The 21,420-nt window shown below is 35.4% G+C and overlaps 4 protein-coding genes and 1 long non-coding RNA gene across 10 annotated transcripts; 3 read left to right on the plus strand and 2 right to left on the minus strand.

Annotated features, from left to right (window-relative positions):
- Window positions 1–7: 7 nt before the first annotated feature.
- Window positions 8–2,494, plus strand: Beta4galt7 (beta-1,4-galactosyltransferase 7). Its single transcript, XM_071771354.1, has 5 exons — window positions 8–941; window positions 1,038–1,249; window positions 1,324–1,547; window positions 1,633–1,779; window positions 1,899–2,494. The coding sequence occupies exons 1-5, from the start codon at window positions 827–829 to the stop codon at window positions 2,191–2,193; spliced, it is 993 nt and encodes a 330-aa protein (XP_071627455.1). The 5' UTR covers window positions 8–826; the 3' UTR covers window positions 2,194–2,494.
- On the minus strand, window positions 2,184–13,692 carry LOC139808870 (alpha-2-macroglobulin receptor-associated protein). Of its 2 annotated transcripts, XM_071771351.1 has the most exons (8): window positions 13,248–13,692; window positions 5,337–5,475; window positions 4,856–4,997; window positions 4,606–4,776; window positions 3,483–3,590; window positions 3,288–3,399; window positions 3,058–3,214; window positions 2,184–2,840 (listed from the first exon to the last, which is right to left on the minus strand). In XM_071771351.1, exons 1-8 carry the CDS (start codon window positions 13,268–13,270, stop codon window positions 2,637–2,639), a joined length of 1,056 nt encoding a protein of 351 aa, XP_071627452.1. In that variant the 5' UTR covers window positions 13,271–13,692; the 3' UTR covers window positions 2,184–2,636. The 2 variants fall into 2 exon arrangements, with proteins under 2 accessions (XP_071627452.1, XP_071627450.1); XM_071771349.1 differs by lacking the exon at window positions 13,248–13,692 and having other exon boundaries at window positions 5,337–5,647.
- LOC139808867 (X-ray repair cross-complementing protein 5) lies at window positions 5,801–9,481 on the plus strand. The gene is made up of 13 exons (XM_071771346.1): window positions 5,801–6,062; window positions 6,306–6,416; window positions 6,764–6,987; window positions 7,063–7,188; window positions 7,306–7,384; window positions 7,516–7,653; window positions 7,736–7,919; window positions 7,997–8,130; window positions 8,215–8,358; window positions 8,428–8,570; window positions 8,697–8,942; window positions 9,025–9,187; window positions 9,296–9,481. Exons 1-13 carry the CDS (start codon window positions 6,042–6,044, stop codon window positions 9,305–9,307), a joined length of 1,725 nt encoding a protein of 574 aa, XP_071627447.1. The 5' UTR covers window positions 5,801–6,041; the 3' UTR covers window positions 9,308–9,481.
- On the plus strand, window positions 10,437–21,404 carry LOC139808875 (uncharacterized). Of its 5 annotated transcripts, XM_071771359.1 has the most exons (4): window positions 10,437–10,655; window positions 13,264–13,301; window positions 18,492–18,740; window positions 20,367–21,404. In XM_071771359.1, exons 1-4 carry the CDS (start codon window positions 10,652–10,654, stop codon window positions 20,469–20,471), a joined length of 396 nt encoding a protein of 131 aa, XP_071627460.1. In that variant the 5' UTR covers window positions 10,437–10,651; the 3' UTR covers window positions 20,472–21,404. The 5 variants fall into 5 exon arrangements, with proteins under 5 accessions (XP_071627460.1, XP_071627459.1, XP_071627462.1 ...); XM_071771358.1 differs by lacking the exons at window positions 10,437–10,655; window positions 13,264–13,301 and adding an exon at window positions 17,530–17,745; XM_071771361.1 differs by lacking the exons at window positions 10,437–10,655; window positions 13,264–13,301; window positions 20,367–21,404 and adding exons at window positions 17,530–17,745; window positions 19,169–19,584.
- LOC139808878 (uncharacterized) lies at window positions 14,253–14,915 on the minus strand. The gene is made up of 2 exons (XR_011730965.1): window positions 14,655–14,915; window positions 14,253–14,553 (listed from the first exon to the last, which is right to left on the minus strand). It is a non-coding gene; the product is annotated as an uncharacterized lncRNA (long non-coding RNA).
- Window positions 21,405–21,420: the final 16 nt, after the last annotated feature.

Below are 21,420 nucleotides of genomic sequence, written 5' to 3' on the forward strand. Positions count from 1 at the left end.
TTTCCGGGTCAAATCGTTCGGCTACGAACAGACCTCGGCAGGATTTCAGAACATATATCTGGAATCTGGAAAATATGCACGAGCGTGTGAACTGTGAGTGAGTCGGCCGCAAGGTGATCGCGTGCAGGGTCGGGTCGGAGGAATCCGCTATCTGTCAAAGTGTCAAATTGCGGCGGTGGCGGTGAGTTTTGCCGCGAGATGACATAAACAGTGTGCGTTCGACGGGCGAACAACGCTGGACTGCTGGAGTCTGGAGTACGACCACGTACGACCACGACGATGCACGAGTCGCGCACGCAGGTCGGATTGCTACGTGATGCTCGTGAGTTCGCGAGGGACGTGTGCACCTTGCACGGACACGACGTTCGCGATGCGATCCGGTCGTTCGAGCTAGTGCGACGAGAGGTACCTCGTGCCCCGACGAAGAAGCGTTGCTGAGCAAGCAGCTCATCGTGTATGAACTCTGGAACGAGGACACGAGAGATTGGCGGCGTCTATTCGGTAGCCGGTAGCCCTTCCAAAGGGATGCGCTCCTCACAAAATACTTTGCAATAATTTCACGTCGGAATGTCCATTCAAGCTTTCATTGGCAATCGGCAGCTGCAGAAGTAATTTTAAGGATTACGCTGTGAATTACATCAGCTTATTCTCTTCTTTCGTTACGATCGAGTACTTAAAATTCTCTAACAATACGGAGAAGAAAACGGCTTTTCCTTTCGAGGGAGAAAGAGATGCCATTGAAAGATATCTTTGGCATTAATTAAAACGATACTTCTCTGTCAATTAACACTGACAAATTATATTTTATGAGATAATCCTTCCATAAATGTTATTCAGCATGGATAACATTTGGAAAAGCACAAGGTTTAAATATATCTTTGCTTGCATCTTGATTACCTTCGTCACATCATGTATAATCAGCATATCTCCCATCAGTATCGGTTAGTCATTGATGTATTAAAAAAAAAAAAAAAAAACACGTAGTGCAGGATACACGGCTGTAAATGGCTTCTTCAAACGTAATTTTATTGCTTCAGACGAATGCAAGTGCGAAGCAAACGTTCAACCAAGTCAACACCTTAAGCAAGCGGCCAACGAAATTAATGGATACAAAAAGAAGGCTGAGCATCGATTGGCCATACTAGTGCCATTTAGGGATCGCTTTGAGGAATTACTGATATTTGTACCACACATACAGAAATTCCTGGACAAGCAGAACATAGATTATCATATATTTGTATTAAATCAGGTATTGTAGTACTAGAGAGGCTTGCGTGTGATTGAAATACAATGTTTGAATCTCATATGTAATTTTTTTTCCAGGTGGACAGGTACAGATTCAATCGAGCATCACTCATAAACGTAGGCTTCCTCGAAACAGAGAAAGCGTTTGATTATATTGCGATGCACGATGTAGATCTGTTGCCTATGAACGATCAGTTATCATATGCATATCCAAGTACAGGACCTCATCATATATCGTCGCCAGATTTACATCCTCGATATCATTATTTTACCTTTATCGGTGGAATCCTACTCATTAAAAGGTACGCCCTAAAATGTGACAATAAACCATGAAGAGATAACGATATTGATTTATGTACTACTGTTTGGCTATATGCATTTTCGCAGGGAGCATTTTATACAGGTAAATGGAATGTCCAACAAATATTGGGGATGGGGTCTTGAAGACGACGAATTTTATGTAAGATTAAAAGAGGCTAGCTTAAGTGTAAGTCGGCCGCAAAATATATCAACGGGAACGCATAACACATTTAAGTGAGTATTATTTTATGAAACTTTGTCAACTTCTGTATTCATCGTAAGATGTAGAATGAAACTAGATGGAAGTTGCAACGCTTGGCTTTACCAATTTACACACGGAATATGTATTGCAGGCATATACACGATAGAAATCATAGAAAGAGAGATATGACGAAGTGTTATAATCAACGAGAAGTTACTAGAAAACGAGACCGGCAAACTGGCTTGAATAACGTCTCGTATAAAATACTGGATACAATCAAGATGACTATATCAGATATTTCCCTAACAGTGATTAATATCTCCTTGCTGTGTGATAAGTCGAGCACACCTTGGTGCGAATGTGAGAAGCTAGTCGGATCAAAGGATCAAGGGAGGTCGAAAGAGAAAAAGAAGACTAACAATAGTAAACTCGCCACTGGATTGTAATCTCAGTAATTTAATTGTTGAAGATATTATAAATGTACTCAACACACACACAACCTTCGCATTCTTCCATTTTTTATGTATTCGACTTAGATAAAAATAAAATAGTTCCCTACAGTGTGTTCATACATTGTTCATATAGGAGATTCTACTTATAGTACAAATTATTTATATGTATTTTAAATGCTTTATATAGTACAAATTATTAAAGTTTTGTTCGAAAATTATCAAGATTACTCAGCAAAAATTGTTGCTAAGAATGTAAGTTGACAAATTATTTGAATATAAACATTTCCATAGACAATTACTTCATCATTTATTTCACGATAAATGATTATTCATTTCTAACTGCTCTGTATGTATTAATCATGTTGCACGTATTTATGCATTTGATATTTTGTAAATGACAATGGTTCATTTTCGTATATAATTCATATATAATTTTCTTATAATTCCGTGTGCCTCTGCATGATTTTGGTTTCTATATCCATATGAAGCTTTTGTACAGTCCTAACATGTTTCTTTATGTGCTGTTCTGCAGTTGAATTTTCTAAGTCGTGGAGCTGACCTTTCTGTGCCGCTTCCAGTGCTCCTTCTGCATGTAGATGTCTCAGCTTAAGTAGTCTCGATTCATAGTGCAAAAGTTCTTCCTACGTAATGTATAATATCCATTTTAATGCAAATACAATTGGAATATGTTCGGTTTATTAACAATCTAAATTATGAAAATTTTGCCAATGGCTTTTTTGATATTTACAAAAATAAGTTTAAAATAGCAGCTTAGCACTCAAATAATTATTCTCACAGATATGTATGAGAAGAAAACCATATGAGACTACGTTGGAATTATTATTATTATCATTATACCTTTAAGGATGTTAACTCATCGGGAGAGAATTTTGCTTCCAATGCAATCTTCCATAATCCTTGTACTTTAGGTTCTACAAAATCTTTATGGTTTGGTCCCTTTGCGGTGAGTCTGTCTAAACGATCGAATCCATTTCTCAGGTCTAAATGTTTCTCCCTGAAATAGAAACAGTGATAAAAGCTAACTCATACATCCATCTATAGGTATACATAAATCTTTTACAACATACCGAAGTAAATTTGCCTTTTCCGTGTGACTCAATTTCTGGTCTGGTATATTGTTAGATAATTCCTCCTGTTCTTCTAACTCGTTCCAGCTTTCTGATTTAAGATGTAAGATATCTAGAGATATAAGATACAATATATAAATATAAAAATAACATTTTTAAAGTTATATTTACCATACGCGAATATAAAAGACTAACTTTCAGCTTTCTCTGAATCTTTAGATTCCTCTTTCAATAAACTCAAGTACTCGTCCACTTTTTCTTGATGATGGTGGAACTCTTGTTTTAAAGTCTCAAGCTCCTCATCTAAAATAAAAAAGTTATAAGCATAAATTAGAGTGTTTCACGCGAGAAGAGTGACGCGCGCGCAGAATTAGATTTCAAACTGAAGCCCGATACATACAACTCGTCAAAGAACGCTTCGCGACTTCTTCTCAAAAGCATGTGCGTACCGGGAATCTCAGCGCGTAACAATATTATAAATTAGATTCTTATGATATACAAGATATTCGTAAAGGTTGGGATGAAATTTATACACTGCTTTAATAGGATCAAGTAAGTGAAAAAAGTTTATATAAATTTATGCCCGAAAATGCTTCATTAAAGAGTTATAAGCGTTCAAAGATTCACGGAAAAAACTGTTCTTATAACTTATTAGAATTTCTGACTGAGAAACAAAGTTTCAGTTATTGTTTAAGTACATGTCTTGATTTATACATACGGATTTTATAAGTTGTTACAATAGTACCTACAACAAATGTTCGAAATTTCTTCCTTCTGCAAGAATGCAGACTTCCATTCGTTGAATTGATGACTGTTGAATTCTTTCAAATATTCCAGCATATTAGAAATTGTGATAAATGTAATTTGAATACATTCTCAAAGCTAGTCTTATATCAATTTCTTAAACTAGTTTGCATGGCCCTACAAATAGAAATCAAGGGATGTTAAATCCGTTGATTTAGGTCCTAGATTTTTATTTGTTCAGGATTACACATTCTGGTGTTTCATCTAAATTAGCCTTTTAGATTCTAGGAGACTAATTTAGATGAAACATCAAAACGTATACCGCTGAACAAATCAAAATGTAACAGAATACAAATCTAAAGAGAGTAAGTCAAGAAATGTAAACAATAACTGATTGTGAGAGCCATTTGTCTTTGAGTCAGCAATTCTGTTTAACAAATTATAAGAAACTGCTCGTGAATCTTTGAACACTTGCAACTTTAATAAAATATTTTCGGACATAAGTTTATATAAACTTTTTCTCCAATCTTGACAGACACCCTGTATACTTCTATCGATGTAAATTATTGCATACCAGTAAAACCAGCCATTTCAGCTTTAGCCCACAATTTGTTGAGCCTTATATCCTTAAATACATCTTTAGCAACATAATTGCTACCGTCGTTCAGCGCTTTGTGTATTTTAAGTAACTTTGGATCTTCGGTCTCGGCGAAGTGTTCCAGTAGGCCGTATGTGCTCATTATTCCTATACAAGATAAAATTACACGAGATTAGGACTTAGCACAGCAAAATAAATACAAATAGTCAGATGATACAAAAGTTACCGATGAGCTTCTGTCTTAGACGCGCCTCTTCCAAACCATCAGGATCCTTTCCATCAGACTTGAAATGCTTGTACGCAATCTCCTCTTTGTCATGAATCTTCAGATCGCTGAAGATCGACTGCAGCTTGGTATCCGTTAGACGCTGAAGCAAATATTTATGTAGATTTAAAATTAGAAATAGAGAGTATATAAGGTATATATTTTTATATCACACGTGCGTGGAAAGTGGCCCATGACGCGCGCGCAATAAGCCACTTTCCACGCACTTTGTAATATAAAATAGGGTGTGTAACACGTGCGGGTTGAGAATTGGACACGAGTGCGGGTGATCGCACTCGCCTTCGGCTCGTGCGTCCACTCCGCACTCGTGTCCAATTCTCAACTTCCCGTACTAGTTACACAAATAACTATTACGTAAAAGAGAAAAAATATATATTAACTTATTTTTAATTATATGTTTTATATGCAATTCGTTACTCACGTTTTTGGCCTTAACCCAGAGCACATTCAACTTTGCCATCCTGAACGGCTTATCCAAGTCTCTGAGAGAAGTCGGGAACTGCGAGGAGTCTGCATATTTAGCCTTGTTCGCCTCGGCGGAGTATTTGTTCTCTCCTACGCTAGTGCGGATCAACAACAGACTTAGACTTATTAACAAGATAAATTGTGCGTTTAAAAGTATCATTTTTCTGCGATTGCACGCAATGACCAACCAGGCGATACAAGCAGATGCAAGCAGAACTGACGTGTGCACTCGTGCACTGTGCAATAGCAATTAGCAAGTATGCATGCACATGTATATATGTATATGTATGTATGTATGTATGTTTGTTTGTATGTATGTATGTATGTATGTATGTATGTATGTATGTATGTATGTATGTATGTATGTATGTATGTATGTATGTATGTATGTATGTATGTATGTATGTATGTATGTATGTATGTATGTATGTATGTATGTATGTATGTATGTATGTATGTATGTATGTATGCATGTACATACATAACACGCACGGGGTCGTGTTATATTGTCACGTGACACGCGAGTTAGGTTATGTTCGACTTTGACGTTTGATAAGTTTGATTTGAATGAAGCAGCCCGGTACATCAAACCATTCCGGGAACTGTGTCGACAAACTACAAAGGACTATTTTTGCTGAAAACTCTTCGATAACGCGAAGAAATGCCACCGAAGAAATTAAAGGTTGTATTCTAATATCTTTCCTCATTCGTTAAAGAGTCTCATTCGATGGGACGATAAGGTGATGATAAGGTGATCTGAAAGTACGCGTTAATACAGCGCAATAAGACAGATTGGGAAAAATATATATACGTATTTTTAAGGAAATTTCTATTAATCTATTTAATAAATTGTACCATGTTAATAATACGATGTTCTGACGCTTATTCGAATTGCGAAACGTTTGAATCTTTGTATTTTCTGCAGGAGAGTATAACTTTTTTGGTGAACATCGGAAATGTCCGTCATGGCACGCAGAGCAGCTCGCAGCTGTTGGATAAGGAAAAGTTTATTCTTAAACATATTATTCAAAAAAAGGTGTGCTTCTCTTCGTTGCACTGTTAATGACGGCACGGTTACACCCTACATTTAGGCCGTGGCCTATACCTCAAATTTGACCAAAATTATTTAGGTCGCCTGCTGTAAACACTTGGTAGGCGACCCGACCTGGCTTCAGGTCAGGCCTCGTATTTTAGTTCAGTGACCTGACCTAAAATAAAAAGGGCGTTTAGATGGCCCTACCTATCGATATAAATAGTTGGTGACTAGACCTACTTTAGGTCACGGTATTGGTCAGGCCAACGATCAGGTTGCTGTAATCAGGTGTAACCGGGGCTTTAGTCCATATCTATGTTTCTGTCAATCATGAGAACAATCCTGTGCAGATATTTCTACGTCCCAAGGATGAGATAGGAGTGATACTAATGGGCTCAGATAGCAGCAGAAGCGACAGTATTACAGGATTGGACAACGTACGAGAACTGTGTCACATGCAGGTTGGAAACTGGGATTTGATAAAAAGCATCGAGAAACTGGAAACCACAAATCAGACTTCTTCATGGATGGAAGCAATTTATGCCGCGGTCGAATATATCAGACACGAATGCGTGTAAGTGTATTTAAACGCAGTATATCAGCAATTTTTGGTCAATATGTATTAAATTTGCTATTCTTTTTATTTCAGAGAGCAATGTGAGAGGAAAATAGTCTTGCTGTCTACTTTCAACGAGGAGGAGGAGACTGTTGACCAATTTCAAGCAGAGGATATTGCGGAGATATTAAGTTCAGGAGAAATCTCTCTTATAGCAATGTATTGATTCTCTTAACTTTGTCATTAATATTAGTAATACCAAATTAGAATAATGTCATGGTATAAAATTAGAATAAAAATATAAAATAGAATGAAAAAGAAAATTACATGTTGCAGTGGAGAGAGAGCACTGGATACTATAGATGAGGATTCTCAAACAGCCAGTGAAATGTTACTCATGAACGTTCTGCAACAGGTAATTTAAACAAATGCGGTTGTATAAAAATTATTATATAAAAAGATAAATTATATAATTTTAAAAAGATAGAATAATACATGTATAATATATTATTAATTGTATAATAATTATTACATAATATTTTACAGATTGGCGGTCAATATCTCACTTTTGAACATGCTATGACGGACGTACGCTTCTACAAACGGCCGTCGACTAGGCCGAATCCGTGGTCCTGTCAAATGACATTAGGTGACTTCTGCATACCAATTCGCGGAATTTCTAAAGTAAAGCTCTAATATACGTAAAAGTTATTGTTGCACGTTTTTTTCTTGTATATGTATCGTCACATATTATTTACGTCGTAAGATGCTGACTGAGGTAAAGTCACCAGAAATGTTACTGATGGCTAAGACGAGTACATCTGACATACCTGATCAGGAAGTGCCAATTAAGAATGTCGCACAATGGACGGACAATAATAGGACTATTCACACAAAAGAGGATATTATCCGTGGTTACGTCTATGGTGGAAAGACCATTCCTGTTTCAGGTAATTTATATTTAACTATATAGTCAATTTTGCCTACATAATTTAGAAGACCGATGTCTACAATATGCCGATTGTAGATGAAGCTAAGAAATCCATGACTCCCAAAGATAATGAGAAATGTTATAAAATTCATGGTTTTACTGCGAGAGAAAACGTTCCTATGGAATATTGGTTGTCGGATGGCACCTACGTTATTGTACCCGCTAACGAGGTACGATAGCAAGGTTTCTCTGTTATATAATTGCCGTAAAATTTAATGACGTAGCAACAGAAATGAACGAGAAATTCTTTACAGGTGGCTGCCGAACCGTTTTATAGTCTGGTGCAGGCCATGGTTGACAAAAATGTTGTCGCGATAGTGGAGAAGATCTATAGAGCAAACTCCGAAGCCAATATGATGGCATTATTTCCAAGTGTTGATGTACCGAATGAACCATGGGTGAGAATATGTTCTCCATTATTTCTTATCTCGTTAATGCTAATCACATTAAAGATCTTTTTGTGATAGTGTCTTGTTGAGATCGGTTTGCCATTTGAGCGAGATTATGGAGCAATAGCTCAGAAACCGTTGAAATTCGTGATGAAACAACTGTCGAAGGAACAGGATGACGCCATGGATGATTTGTTAATGTCCTTAGAATTGCCTGATGTGTAAGTATATAACGTATTTAACATAAATATACAATATATTTAATAAATTATGCGAGGAACAAAGTTATTATATTTTTTACAATATTTATACAATATTTTTAATTATCTATTGAATTTTTCTATCAGTGCCGACGATGACGCAACTGGCGGTAGTGAGAAATATTTACCGGGATATATGCCGGATCCTGGAACACAACACATGTGGGATACATTAGCGGCTCGCGCGCTTAATCCGGACAAACCGTTGCCGCCTATCGCCGACGATGTGTTAAATCTTCTAGAGCAACCCGAATTCGTGAAAGAAAAATGCAAACCAGTGGTGGAAAGGATCAAAAACTTATTCTTCTTGGAGAAAAAGAAGCCTCTTAGAAAGTGAGCATATTCTTAGATGAGATTAAAGATTATGCTCAGAATGGATTTAATACTAAAATTATCGGTTTGTTTCTTCTTTTAGGCGTAGAAGATCGCAAGAGGAAGATAATAAACCTGATGCTAACAATGATGCGCTTATGACGCAGACAGTTAAAGAAGAGGAGAAAGATATTGTACAAGATCATAACGATAAATCGGAAAATAACGTTTTATCTGATGCGTGCGATTTCAATTTTGATGAGATTGTAAGTATAGAAACTCCATGTAAACGCATTATTAAATCTTGAATAATTGAATATAATTTTTTAATAGATATGCAATAGACTTTTTTAAAAATATAAATATTGTTACAGGCTGATATGTAAGGAGCTGCTGGCAGGAATTATTTTGCAATTATATATAATATATATATTTTTTTGAATTATCTTAATTCATACCATGATTAAAGACTTGAAAACCATTCAATGATATATTTTTTTATATACATGTTGAATGAAATCAATCATGTTTCAGCAATAATAAAAAGATGTAATATCGTAGTGAGAAATGTATAGAATTTATTTTTTCAGAATAATAGTTTTTAGTCTTCGGTATATTTTTCATGCCAGAAGTGACGATGATTCTATCATCGACCAAATAAGAGAAAGACGAGGCCACCCACCCACATAACGCCTACATTTCTATCCTCGACTTACCAAAAATGCGTTAGCGTTTAAATATTGTAGCATACAGTATGCTAATTAATCAAAGATTTATTAATTTAATAGACAAACAATATTCTGGAAAAGTGAAGGTTTTTACGTAGATAGAAATGCCCTATCGATACCTCATAATATAGCTTTTATCCAAAAGCTAAAAAAAGATTTAGTTAATTTTGTGCGTTAATAAACATTATATCATTAAACATGTCCGTTTGCGAAATTGAAATTTTATTTGTGAAAAGTATTAGGTATAAAAATTCATTTACAGATTGGTTTCTATATTAATATATTCTCTCGCGATCTACATAGCTCTTCAATTATCTCATCGATTTGACTCGCGAGGATGATGCGTGGTGCTACTGGTGCTTCATCCCGTATCTATAAAAGGAAATCTGGTGCGGCGCGAAGCCGATCGCTCGTGAAACGCACGATTCCTCGTCGACGATTCTTACGATTTGAAGCGTCCTGTACTCAGCGGTGAATCAAGACACCTTAAAGCCTTGAGCGCAACATAACTTTGTGACGGAACTGTGCCCGTTCACGCAGCTTTATATTTCAGAAAATATTTAATTTATAGGAAAATTTTATTTAAACAAGGTATTGTTGTTAATGGAGCTCTATTGATATATAGTCAGCAGACCAGGCTATTTATCCGGCTATCGTTTCACGTATAAAAATTAAAAAAATGCAAGCTTTAATTGCAATAATAATATATCAAGTATCAAATTTTATTGTGATATTCTAAAGTCAATTGTCACGATACGTTGAATATTCACACTGAAATTACGACATTTCACTAATTAATAATTCTTCTCGCGACTTCGCAGTGCGGGTCGGTTACTACCAGGTTACTACTGTCCGCTGCTGTCTAACGGACGGCTCTCGGGTGGGGAGGGCCGGAGACCGGAGGACGCGATAGACGCGATAGTTCAGTCGACGAGGAGACGCTGTGTCGCGAGGATTGGCGAGAATCAACAGGTGCGAGCGTACACTCGTCGTCCGAGAAGCATGGGTAAGTCGAACACTTTATCTCTATTCTTGACACGCCGCGCCGTTCCCGTCCGACGAAGCGCGTCGGATATCGCGCTTTGCGACACGCGAATCTCACGACCTGTTGACGTATCACGCTGGAAATGCTGGAATCTCGGAGCTCGTCCGCTCCGCGGAAAACGATCCTGGGGCCCGTCGGGGCCCTGGACCCTTCCTCGAAAGTGTGCAGCTCTCGCGTCACAATCTCCGTGTAAATTTTAAGCGAGTTTCGTCACGGCTGAGCAATTTTAACCGTTGTATTAATTTCCGGATGCCAAAAATAGGGATACGTAATTTTTAAAAGCGTGAAAAAAAGATTTGGATCTCTCAGACGCTCATTAAATATCCTTTAGGTAGTTTTAAGTCTCTTGCTTTTTTGATGTTATAAATTCTAAAGAAATTACGTCGCTCTTACAATTTGTTTTAATGACTTATTCCTGCAGATATTGGGATGTTAAGAGAACGTAATAATATTGGAAAGATATTTCATTCTTTTCTGAATATTTTTTCTATCTTCTGAGCTTTGATGTCACCGCTCGATTAACACAAATATTCTAAAGAAACGTATCGTGTAAATCCAATATTTTCAGAAACGTTAAAAACGAAAATTAGGAAAAAACGACGTATCTTTTAAATGTCTTATGGTCTTTCGACATATTTTAATAAAATATGTGTATTCGATATTCGTCATTTTGTTAATTTAATATAAATTTTTCTTAAAGTAGCGCCCGTTGAAATGTTCGCAATTCACTATTAGTTTCCCGTGGAATTCGGCGAAAGTTTGCAAATTAGAAGAAGACAATGAACTTGAGACTTCCTGATGCGTATGCAAGTATGAATTATGCGCCTTGAGCTGTAAGGATGAGAAATAACGTGACGAACAAATATCTTTCCGTCAAGTTACAGATATCGAAAAATATTGGAATGTACGTACAAGAAAACGAGGAAAGACTACGATAATCGAAATTCAATTCTCACACAGCTATTAGCAATCTACTCGATCCGGATTAGACGCTGTGAAATGTCATGGATAAATGTCTCGTCGTGAAAATGTCATGTACAGACGCATCTTAGTATACATAGCTAGTTGAACGCTATGCTACCAACTATCATCGAACGAGAAGCGATATTTCTTCTCTACGTTTAGCGAGTCAAATTTATTCCCTTCCTTAGAGCGGAAGATATTTGCGTTATACGCCATGGAATCGAGGAGATTTATTCGACGGTTCGGCAACGCAAATTTATGCGTCGGCCAATGCAACTGCCTGCGGACCGGGATATATTATATGCGTGGTGTGTTGCGTAAATGACGGGGAAAGTCTCGTGGGCCGTGATAATGTCAAAAAGCCGAGGCAATTCGATTGATTTTGGGTCAGCGACGCTGGGAACGAAAGAGAAGCTCTCGCACGCGACGACGCCGACGCTTCCCGAGGCCGCCGCAGCTCTGGCTGTTGACCGTGAAAAAAATACATGAGCGATGCGAAGAAGATAAGTAGTAAACGCTGACCTAGAATCGAAAAGTGTGGAAACGCGCGTACGTTAATCGACTTGCAGATAGAGAAAAAAAAGAAAAGAAGTGTCTTATCGGGAGCCGTGATCGCAATTACGATTCTGCGACTGGAAGAAATTATCTAAATTTGAATCCTTAGTTAACGGATGTTCGGCGGGTTTTGTGATCGTGAATGAATTGCATGAGAAACGTCTCAACGGGATATATGATATAATTTAAGAAAAAAATTTGTATTTAATTAATTACTTGAATAATTTGTTGGCTTTTAACCAGCAAATTATGAATAAATTTGATTAAAAGCTAACAAATTATCCAAGTAATTAAGGCTTCTGTTCACTCACCACTACTATTTCAGATTGTGACGTAAGAAACGAGAAAATATATACAATAAAAATTCTTGATAAATATATTATGGAAATATGTTTCAATAAAGCAACATTTACAATCGATAGAATAATCGACTTGTAAAATGTATCAAAAACTATCTTTTTGTTTCGGGGAAGAATTAAATCATATTTATATTTCTATATATTATTTTGTTTTCGTTATGCATAATTTATTTCCAAAAATATATGGTTATTTATTAATTAACAAAATAAAAGGACAGTTTTCGGTATCTTACAAGTATATCTTACAAGTCGGTTCTATTGATTGTAAGTGTTATTTTATTAAAACATATTTCTATTTAAATTGGAATTTAAATATATATTTTGCAAGAATTTTTATTATATATTTTCTCGCTTTTGACGTCACTATGAGATAGTAGTGAACAGGAGCTTTAATTGAAGGATAATTTAGAAAAGCTAATTCAAAGATTGTGGTACTTTTAGGAATAGGATTTAGTAAAAAGAGGCAAAAAGCAACGCTAAGAATTATCGCCTCGATATTGCGTTTTTGTCCTCGACATACTCTCGTCTTTAACGAATTGCGACGTTTATAACATTTGCGCAAGATAGATCGCCGCCGGTAAAATATCCAGATCCTTTCTCTATCTTTTTTCTCTGCCTTTTTTTCTGCGACGGTGCACTACCACGTTGCGCAGTTGATTTTTCCGCGCTGACTCACCTTTTTGCTTTTGCAGGGAACATTTACGTCTGCAGCCTGCTCGTCGCACTCGCTGTAAGTGGCCGGACTTTCATCCGTTGCGGGACTCATGCGGTCCTGCGAATGCATTTTCCTGCGCTTTTTGCTCCCGGAAGTCGATCGTTCTCTCCGCGCGCATGTCGTCGGCACGAGAATTTTCTGTCGTCGAAATGCCAACAATACACCGGCGGATGAGAAGGCGAATGAGAAGACGCGGTTAATTAACCGAACTCGCACATAAATTTAATTCTAGCTAATTCTCGTAACGGGCGCGAGAAACTTTCTGGCGTAAAATTAGAACAGTCTTTCCCTTTTTATTAAATACACAGAGAGAAATGTTTCTTTAGATTTAATAAATTTTCTTAAATCTAAAGAAATTTATGCATTGGAATAGTCCAACCGAATCAGTGTTTAAACTAAAAAATGCAATTGTTTGATTTTTCAAAGAATATATATCTTTGTCTTAAATAAAAAAATTGTTTGAAACGAAAAACATATTTTCTTTGCTTTAATAATACTATTGTTTTATTTAAATATCAATGTTTTATAAAAAATGTCTTAAACATTTATTTATTATTTATTTATTTATATATGATATATGTAGTAGTCGGTTGACTGCTACGTATATAAATAATTGTCATATCTCCATCACTCGAGTGACCGGTGTGATCAGTCGTTCACGGAAAGGTTGCAACACTTTTTTTTTGATGATTTTTGGAACGCGCAGAAATTTTGAGATCGCGATCCACCATCTCTGTATACACGTAGTGAACGGTATGATAGCTGTCAAAGTGAACTATACAAGGTGGAGGTTCACGAAATGTATCTTGTGCGGCGCGGAAAATCTTAAGATATCAACTGGATACTGTAATATCGGGGTTAGTATAAAAGAATAAGCTAAATACACAATTTTATTTTATAAATTAATTTTTATTTTCAAGACATGTGTAACATTAAAAATTAATGTAATATAACCTATTAATATAATTACTTATAATTATATTCATATATTGTGTTATATGTTATATTAATTTTAATTACATAATTAATTACGTAATTAATAACATTAAAATTAATTAATAACATATTAATTTTAATACATAATATTAATACATAATTAATATAACAGTAAAATTAACCGGTGTCTGAATGCTGATTAATGTTCGGCAAGCAGAGGACATCAGTCGATCGAAGAAGCTGCCGTGGAAGACGTGGATGCTGAGACCGCGAAGCCACATCACCGCTTCAAAGCCAATTCTTCTCGTCAAATAACAATGAAGTAATCTTTCTAAAAAATTACAATTATAAAAATTAATTGCAAATTCAGTTTTAGTATAAAATAATCATTGTATTATAATTATATTAAGTTGAGAAGATAGATTTACTTACATAAAATTGCCAGATCGCTGATTACTATTGACTGTTCAGTAAGAACAGATCAATCGCAATCTGTTGTCCGCTGCAATCCAGAGCGAATCTCTTGTAGAAATTCGTTGTGGGATTAAGATGCGCACGTCTTTGTTCACTCTAGTACTGGGATCTTCTCTCGGCTGCAGGGCCTCTGGACCGACATTAGGCAGGCATGTTTGGAAAACGGCGATACGTCCTCGGGTGCTGGAGAGGAGTTTGTGAGCAGCTTGAAAACCGGCACCAACCCGGGCGTTGTTATTATCAAAAGTGCCACAGAACTTGATGGGCAGCTAGGCGAGAAGGTCACGGAATCGGCAGGCCCAAAGATATTTCGGATGACTTTTGCCTTGTGCCATGTTCATTCAAGATTTTAATTCCTTCATTCGTTCATTCATTAACGAGAGTTGTTCACGTTACAATCATTCAATGTCAAACATTATTCATTTATTCATACATTATCTTGGTGAAAAAACTTTTCATACTTTCTCAGAAATTTTACAAGAATTGGGACTTGTAAAAAATTCTAAAAAAGTATATAATATTTCTCAGATACTTTCAGAAATAATTGAAGATTTTTAGAATATTTCAATATCCGTATATATGAAAATTTCTGACAAATTGCACAGATTTTCTTATATATATTCAAATTTCTGCAAGGATATATTAGCGAAAAATATTTTATTCTTATTTTGTCTGAGTTGTTTAATTCGTATAAAAAATCTGAAAATTTCTGAGTATTCTAAAAAAAATCTAAAAATTTTTATAGAAATTCTGATTAATAATGTGAAAAATTCTGATATTTTTTTACCAGGGCATCCATGGAAGGTCACATAGTATTAATACCGTGTGACACTTCCATATGATTCTCTATTACTACATTTAATCTTTGGGGCATAGATGCAACTTTTTGGAATAACTCGTACCTTGCGCGGAAATCTTCCCATACGATGAGAACATGTTGCGCCAATGCCTCGCGTCTATGTGGAAATTGAGGTTTCCATATTTTCTGAGTAGGTTGTTCCTCTCGTTTTCCATAATGTTACACGCCCAGATTCATCCATCGAAAATACGTTCTCATTCGAGAAAACGGTATTTGTCCATTCATGCTTCTGTGCCAAATGCTGCAAGACAAAAGCCGTTGTTCTTTGTGGCGTTCGGTTAATTGTTTATATTGAGCCGATTTATATCGATTGTGTCTCTGTTCTCGCCATCTACGCCGCACGGTTTGCGCTATCGCATATTAGGAGCCTGGGCGCGTAACATTATAGAAAACGAGAGGAACAACCTACTCAGAAAATATGGAATCCTCAATTTCCACGTAGACGCGAGGCATTGGCGCAACATGTTCTCATCGTATGGGAAGATTTCCGCGCAAGGCACGAGTTATTCCAAAATTTAGTTGCATCTATGCCCCAAAGATTAAATGTAGAAATAGAGAATCATATGGAAGTGTCACACGGTATTATTACTATGTGACCTTCCATGGATGCCCTGGTAAAAAAATATCAGAATTTTTCACATTATTAATCAGAATTTCTATAAAAATTTTCAGATTTTTTATACGAATTAAACATCTCAGACGAAATAAGAATAAAGTATTTTTCGCTAATATATCCTTGCAAAAATCTGAATAAATATGAGAAAATCTGTGCAATTTGTCAGAAATTTTCATATATACGGATATTGAAATATTCTAAAAATCTTCAATTATTTCTGAAAGTATCTGAGAAATATCATATACTTCTTCAGAATTTTTCACAAGTCCCAATTCTTGTAAAATTTCTGAGAAAGTATGAGAAGTTTTTTCATCAAGATGATGTATGAATAAATGAATAATATGTTTGAAATTGAATGATTGTAACGTGAACAACTCTCGTAAATGAATGAACGAATAAAGAAATGAAAATCTTGAATAGACATGGCACAAGGCAAAAGTCATTCAAAATATCTTTGGGCCTGCCGATTCCGTGACCTTCTCGCCTAGCTGCCCATCAAGTTCTGTGGCACTTTTGACAATAACAACACCCTTGGTACCGGTCTTCAAGCTGCTCACAAACTCCTCTCCAGCACCCGAGGACGTATCGCCGTTTCCAAACATGCCTGCCTAATGTCGGTTCAGGGGCCCTGCAGCCGAAAGAAGATCCCAGTAGTAGAGTGAACAAAGACGTGCGCATCTTAATCCCACAACGAATTTCTACAAGAGATTCGCTCTGGATTGCAGCGGACAACAGATTGCGATTGATCTGTTCTTACTGAACAGTCAATAGTAATCAGCGATCTGGCAATTTTATGTAAGTAAATCTATCTTCTCAACTTAATATAATTATAATAAAATGATGATTTTATACTAAAACTGAATTTGTAAGTAATTAATTTTTATAATTGTAATTTTTTAGAAAGATTACTTCATCGTTATTTGACGAAAAGGATTGGCTTTGAAGCGGTGATGTAACTTCGCGGTCTCAGTATCCACGTCTTCCACGGTAGCTTCTTCGATCGACTGATGTCCTCTGCTTGCCGAACATTAATTCAGACACCGGTTAATTTTACTGTTATATTAATTATGTATTAATATTATGTATTAAAATTAATATGTTATTAATTAATTTTAATGTTATTAATTACGTAATTAATTATGTAATTAAAATTAATATAACATATAACACAATATATGAATATAATTATAAGTAATTATATTAATAGGTTATATTACATTAATTTTTAATGTTACACATGTCTTGAAAATAAAAATTAATTTATAAAATAAAATTGTGTATTTAGCTTATTCTTTTATACTAACCCCGATATTACAGTATCCAGTTGATATCTTAAGATTTTCCGCGGCGCACAAGATACATTTCGTGAACCTCCACCTTGTATAGTTCACTTTGACAGCTATCATACCGTTCACTACGTGTATACAGAGATGGTGAATCGCGATCTTAAAATTTCTGCGCGTTCCAAAACCCATCCAAAAAAAAGTGTTGCAACCTTTAAGTGAACGACTGTACACTGACTGATGTGTACAACTGCGAGTGATAGACGCTTTTACTGTGGGGCCTTATATACGGTCTCTGGTCGAATTTGACTTACGAGTTTAGCAGCCGCCTAGCGGTGAAAACGCTAATTACATTTATTGTAACCAAAGAAAATGTTTTTTCATCGAAACATATTCTTTCAAACAATCGTGTTTGTTCTATTAAACAATAGGGGTATTCAAATAAGTTAAAGTTTAACGGTTTGACAGGTTATGTCGGGTTAAAGTCGAGTAAAAAGTTAATTAATTAACTTTGGGCGCGTTACTCTTTAAGGTTATGCAAAATACATAAGTGACTCATTAACCTATCACATTAATCTTTGGGTTAAAAGTGTAAAAATTAACTTTTTACTCGACTTTAACCCGACATAACCTGTCAAACCGTTAAACTCTAACTTATTTGAATACCCCTAATATGGTTTAATGTAATAAAACTACAAAATTTCTATTCAACAAAATAATGTTTTACTTAAAGTAAATTTGTTTCTATGAAATAAATATAATCCAAACAAATGGAAATAACGAATGTAAAGAAATATTTCTCTCTGTGTAATTTTGTGCGCTAAACAATAGTAAAATAATGTATAGCATAAATCTTTCTATAAGCTTATTTGGATCACGCGAAGCAGCGAAAATTAATTCATAATTTTGCAATGTCTGAAATTTTTAATTTTAATTTTTTTTATATTAAGATAATATATTTTTTAACTTCAATTGATTCATATACATGTTATTTCAAGAAAAAAAAAGATTTTTGATCATGTTTGTATGTGTCGTAGACGCTATTCGTTGCGGTGCAATGTGGCGACATAATGCGCAAGAGCATCGTCTTCGACAAAAATACGCCGGACGTGTTTTATTGTCCGCAACACAAGCCGATCGGTTTTGAGAAGATGCTGGTCAAGGCGAGACCGCTCTCCAGGCTCTGTCAGTTCGAGGGCCGTCCGATACCTGAAGATTACAAGAGCGACTGTTACAACGATGTGGACGAAACCGAGTACGCTTGCAAGGAGAAGTACAGAATCATGGTGAGTGTCGAGTTTTACTCGAGATCGTGGTAAATTACGCGAAAAGTAAAATCGATGGTGAAAACAAGCTGTTTATATGGTTTTGAAGGAAGTAGTACATATATGACCAAGACAAAATCAATTTGAAGAATATTCCAAAGAATTTATATTCTTCCAAGGAATTCATATGGAAGAGTAATATTTCTATTGGTACATCTATATAAAAACATATTTTCTTCCATGAATACTTCCAAATTTAACTAATTTTTAATTAAATTAGGTGTATCGTTAATGTCGACGTCAATAAGATCAATGAACTTGCGATAAAGAATTAATCCTATTTAACTTTAAAATAAAGGACAAATTCGCTCGATCTGTGTCATCGTCGTAACATCAAAAACGCCGTAACGCGTGTAACGGATTGGTGTCGGTCTTTTTTCTCATTACAGAAGCGATTCAATAATCCAGATGGGAAATCGAGAGTCATTGACGCCGAGAAGTAGAACGGGGATGCTGCACGGCCACAATCCACGCGCAAATCATAAAACCCAAATAGTCAAAGTCACACACCATACTAATGCTCGGGGCTGCTGCTGCGTCGGAGGGAGCTCAACCATTCACAAATAATACTTATAATAAAATAATAACGACAACGTAGATAAGCTCGCAATTATTGCCTTAAATAAATTATCCATTTCTTCATGTTACAATATTAAATAGTAATATTATATTACGTTACGTTTGCCTCTTCGGGCGAACAATACATAAATAATGAAATCACTGCCACATCAAATATTCAAGATGAAGAAGTGGATAACAAAAAAAAAATAATTAACACACAAATAAGATGCTCATAAAATAACAAGATATTTTATAGCATACATTTTTCCACTTATCCTAGGACGCGAGATATGATAAGGAACAATAATCAGTTCTCTAATTTTTAAGCTTCGTCAAGGGTTTATTTTTATAACATTATTAATAAAACTAACCGCAACAGAGCTTGGTGATTGATCATTAATCCTTTGACGGAGCTTCGGAAAGTATTATTGCTTTTATATGAGGGTTCAACTAGCATAGCTTTATCAGTCACATGTTAGTAAGCCATATTATGAATCATATTGCTAGCATTTACTTTGTAATGCTTATAGATGATTTTAGTCACGGATATCTATTACTTTAAAAATTTTATCCCATTTCCACTTATGGTAATAATTAAAAAACCATAGAACTTTGTAAAATATTTGCAAAAAAGCCAAATTTTTCGATAATTCCATAACACCCGGACAAAACTGGAGACTTTTCATGAATTTGCAAGTGTGAAATATTTGATAAATGTCCTTATCTATCGCTGTGTATACATGAAGATTTTAGTTTCATGTCACATATACATATATAATATATATACATGAATAAAGCATTGGTAGAATAAATATTGTTCTTTATATTACTTTGTTGTCGACTTGTGTCACGATATCTCGAGGAACACATCGAAAGTCAGGAGCACGTGGTACGTAGTCCTTCAAGATTGAGTGCAGATAAATAATTAATCATCAACGCCGAGTGTGAGAGGAAAATTACGTTGTGGATAGATTATTTTATGCCATTATTATGCATACGATTATCTGACATCGGCCTTTGTTTTAGATGAGGCTTCATCCACCGGGAAGTAACACGCCTTATAACGGGACACGCCTGTCCAAGTTTTTGGCCTTCGACAAAGATTTGCCGTATGCGCGAAAGAAGAATTAAGTGTAGAGGAGAGCGGCTGCGTTCAAGGACGACCCAAGGAAGAGGGCCTTATATTAATGCAGCTGAAAATGTTCGCACGACGAACATGTTAGTTATGTTATCAATCTTATATGTTGAGAATGCTACTGCTAAAGACAGAGTCACTGAGTTCCTGTAATCCAATTAACGAGAAATGCGTCCCATTTTCATACAATCGATCAGATCGAACCAGCTACTGATCGCTCATTTATGTTACCATTTACTTGTGATACTTGTGTTAAACGATTTAACGTTCCTACTCGGCTTAACCAAGTGCGAACTTCCTTCACGAAATGCAGTGAAATTGTTTTTGTAACATACGTAAAAAAAAAAACACTTTGTTGCTTAGTTACGTACTTATATTAAAACATCTCTTCATCTATATTTATACATTGTTACTTGTAATCAGTACGTGAGAAATGTATAATATTTAATATTATGACAATATGTTCATGTAGAATATGTATATATCAGTGCATATTTATTCCGATGATATTCAAGAAATTCCCATGTAAAATGGATGCATTTATGTCGCGGCATTTAATTACAGAAATATGTACTAGTAGAATTTATGAAAACTATAATTACAAAGAACAAGAGATATCTCAATTAAAATTTAATTGCCTCCTTTAAAATTATCAAATATTTAACATAATATTAATATAATTGGAAATATGTACAAAAAAATTATAATTCTCAACTCAAAAACGCGCAAAAATTGCTTTGTTGTTTTCAATGGCAGCTTATTCTACATGTAAAAGATAATTATCTTTACACGTTATGAAGTTAACAGTTCCTCTTTTATAGGAAATTCTTTCATAAAACTCTAAAATGTTAGTCCGCTAACATTTTGATATAATATTACTTTATTTTTGTTCACATTGTAATACAAAATTAAAGTCAAGTATGAATCTATATTTAATTCGAATTT

The sequence above is a fragment of the Temnothorax longispinosus genome, chromosome 2 (assembly GCF_030848805.1).
Source record: "Temnothorax longispinosus isolate EJ_2023e chromosome 2, Tlon_JGU_v1, whole genome shotgun sequence".
NCBI lineage: Eukaryota > Metazoa > Arthropoda > Insecta > Hymenoptera > Formicidae > Temnothorax > Temnothorax longispinosus.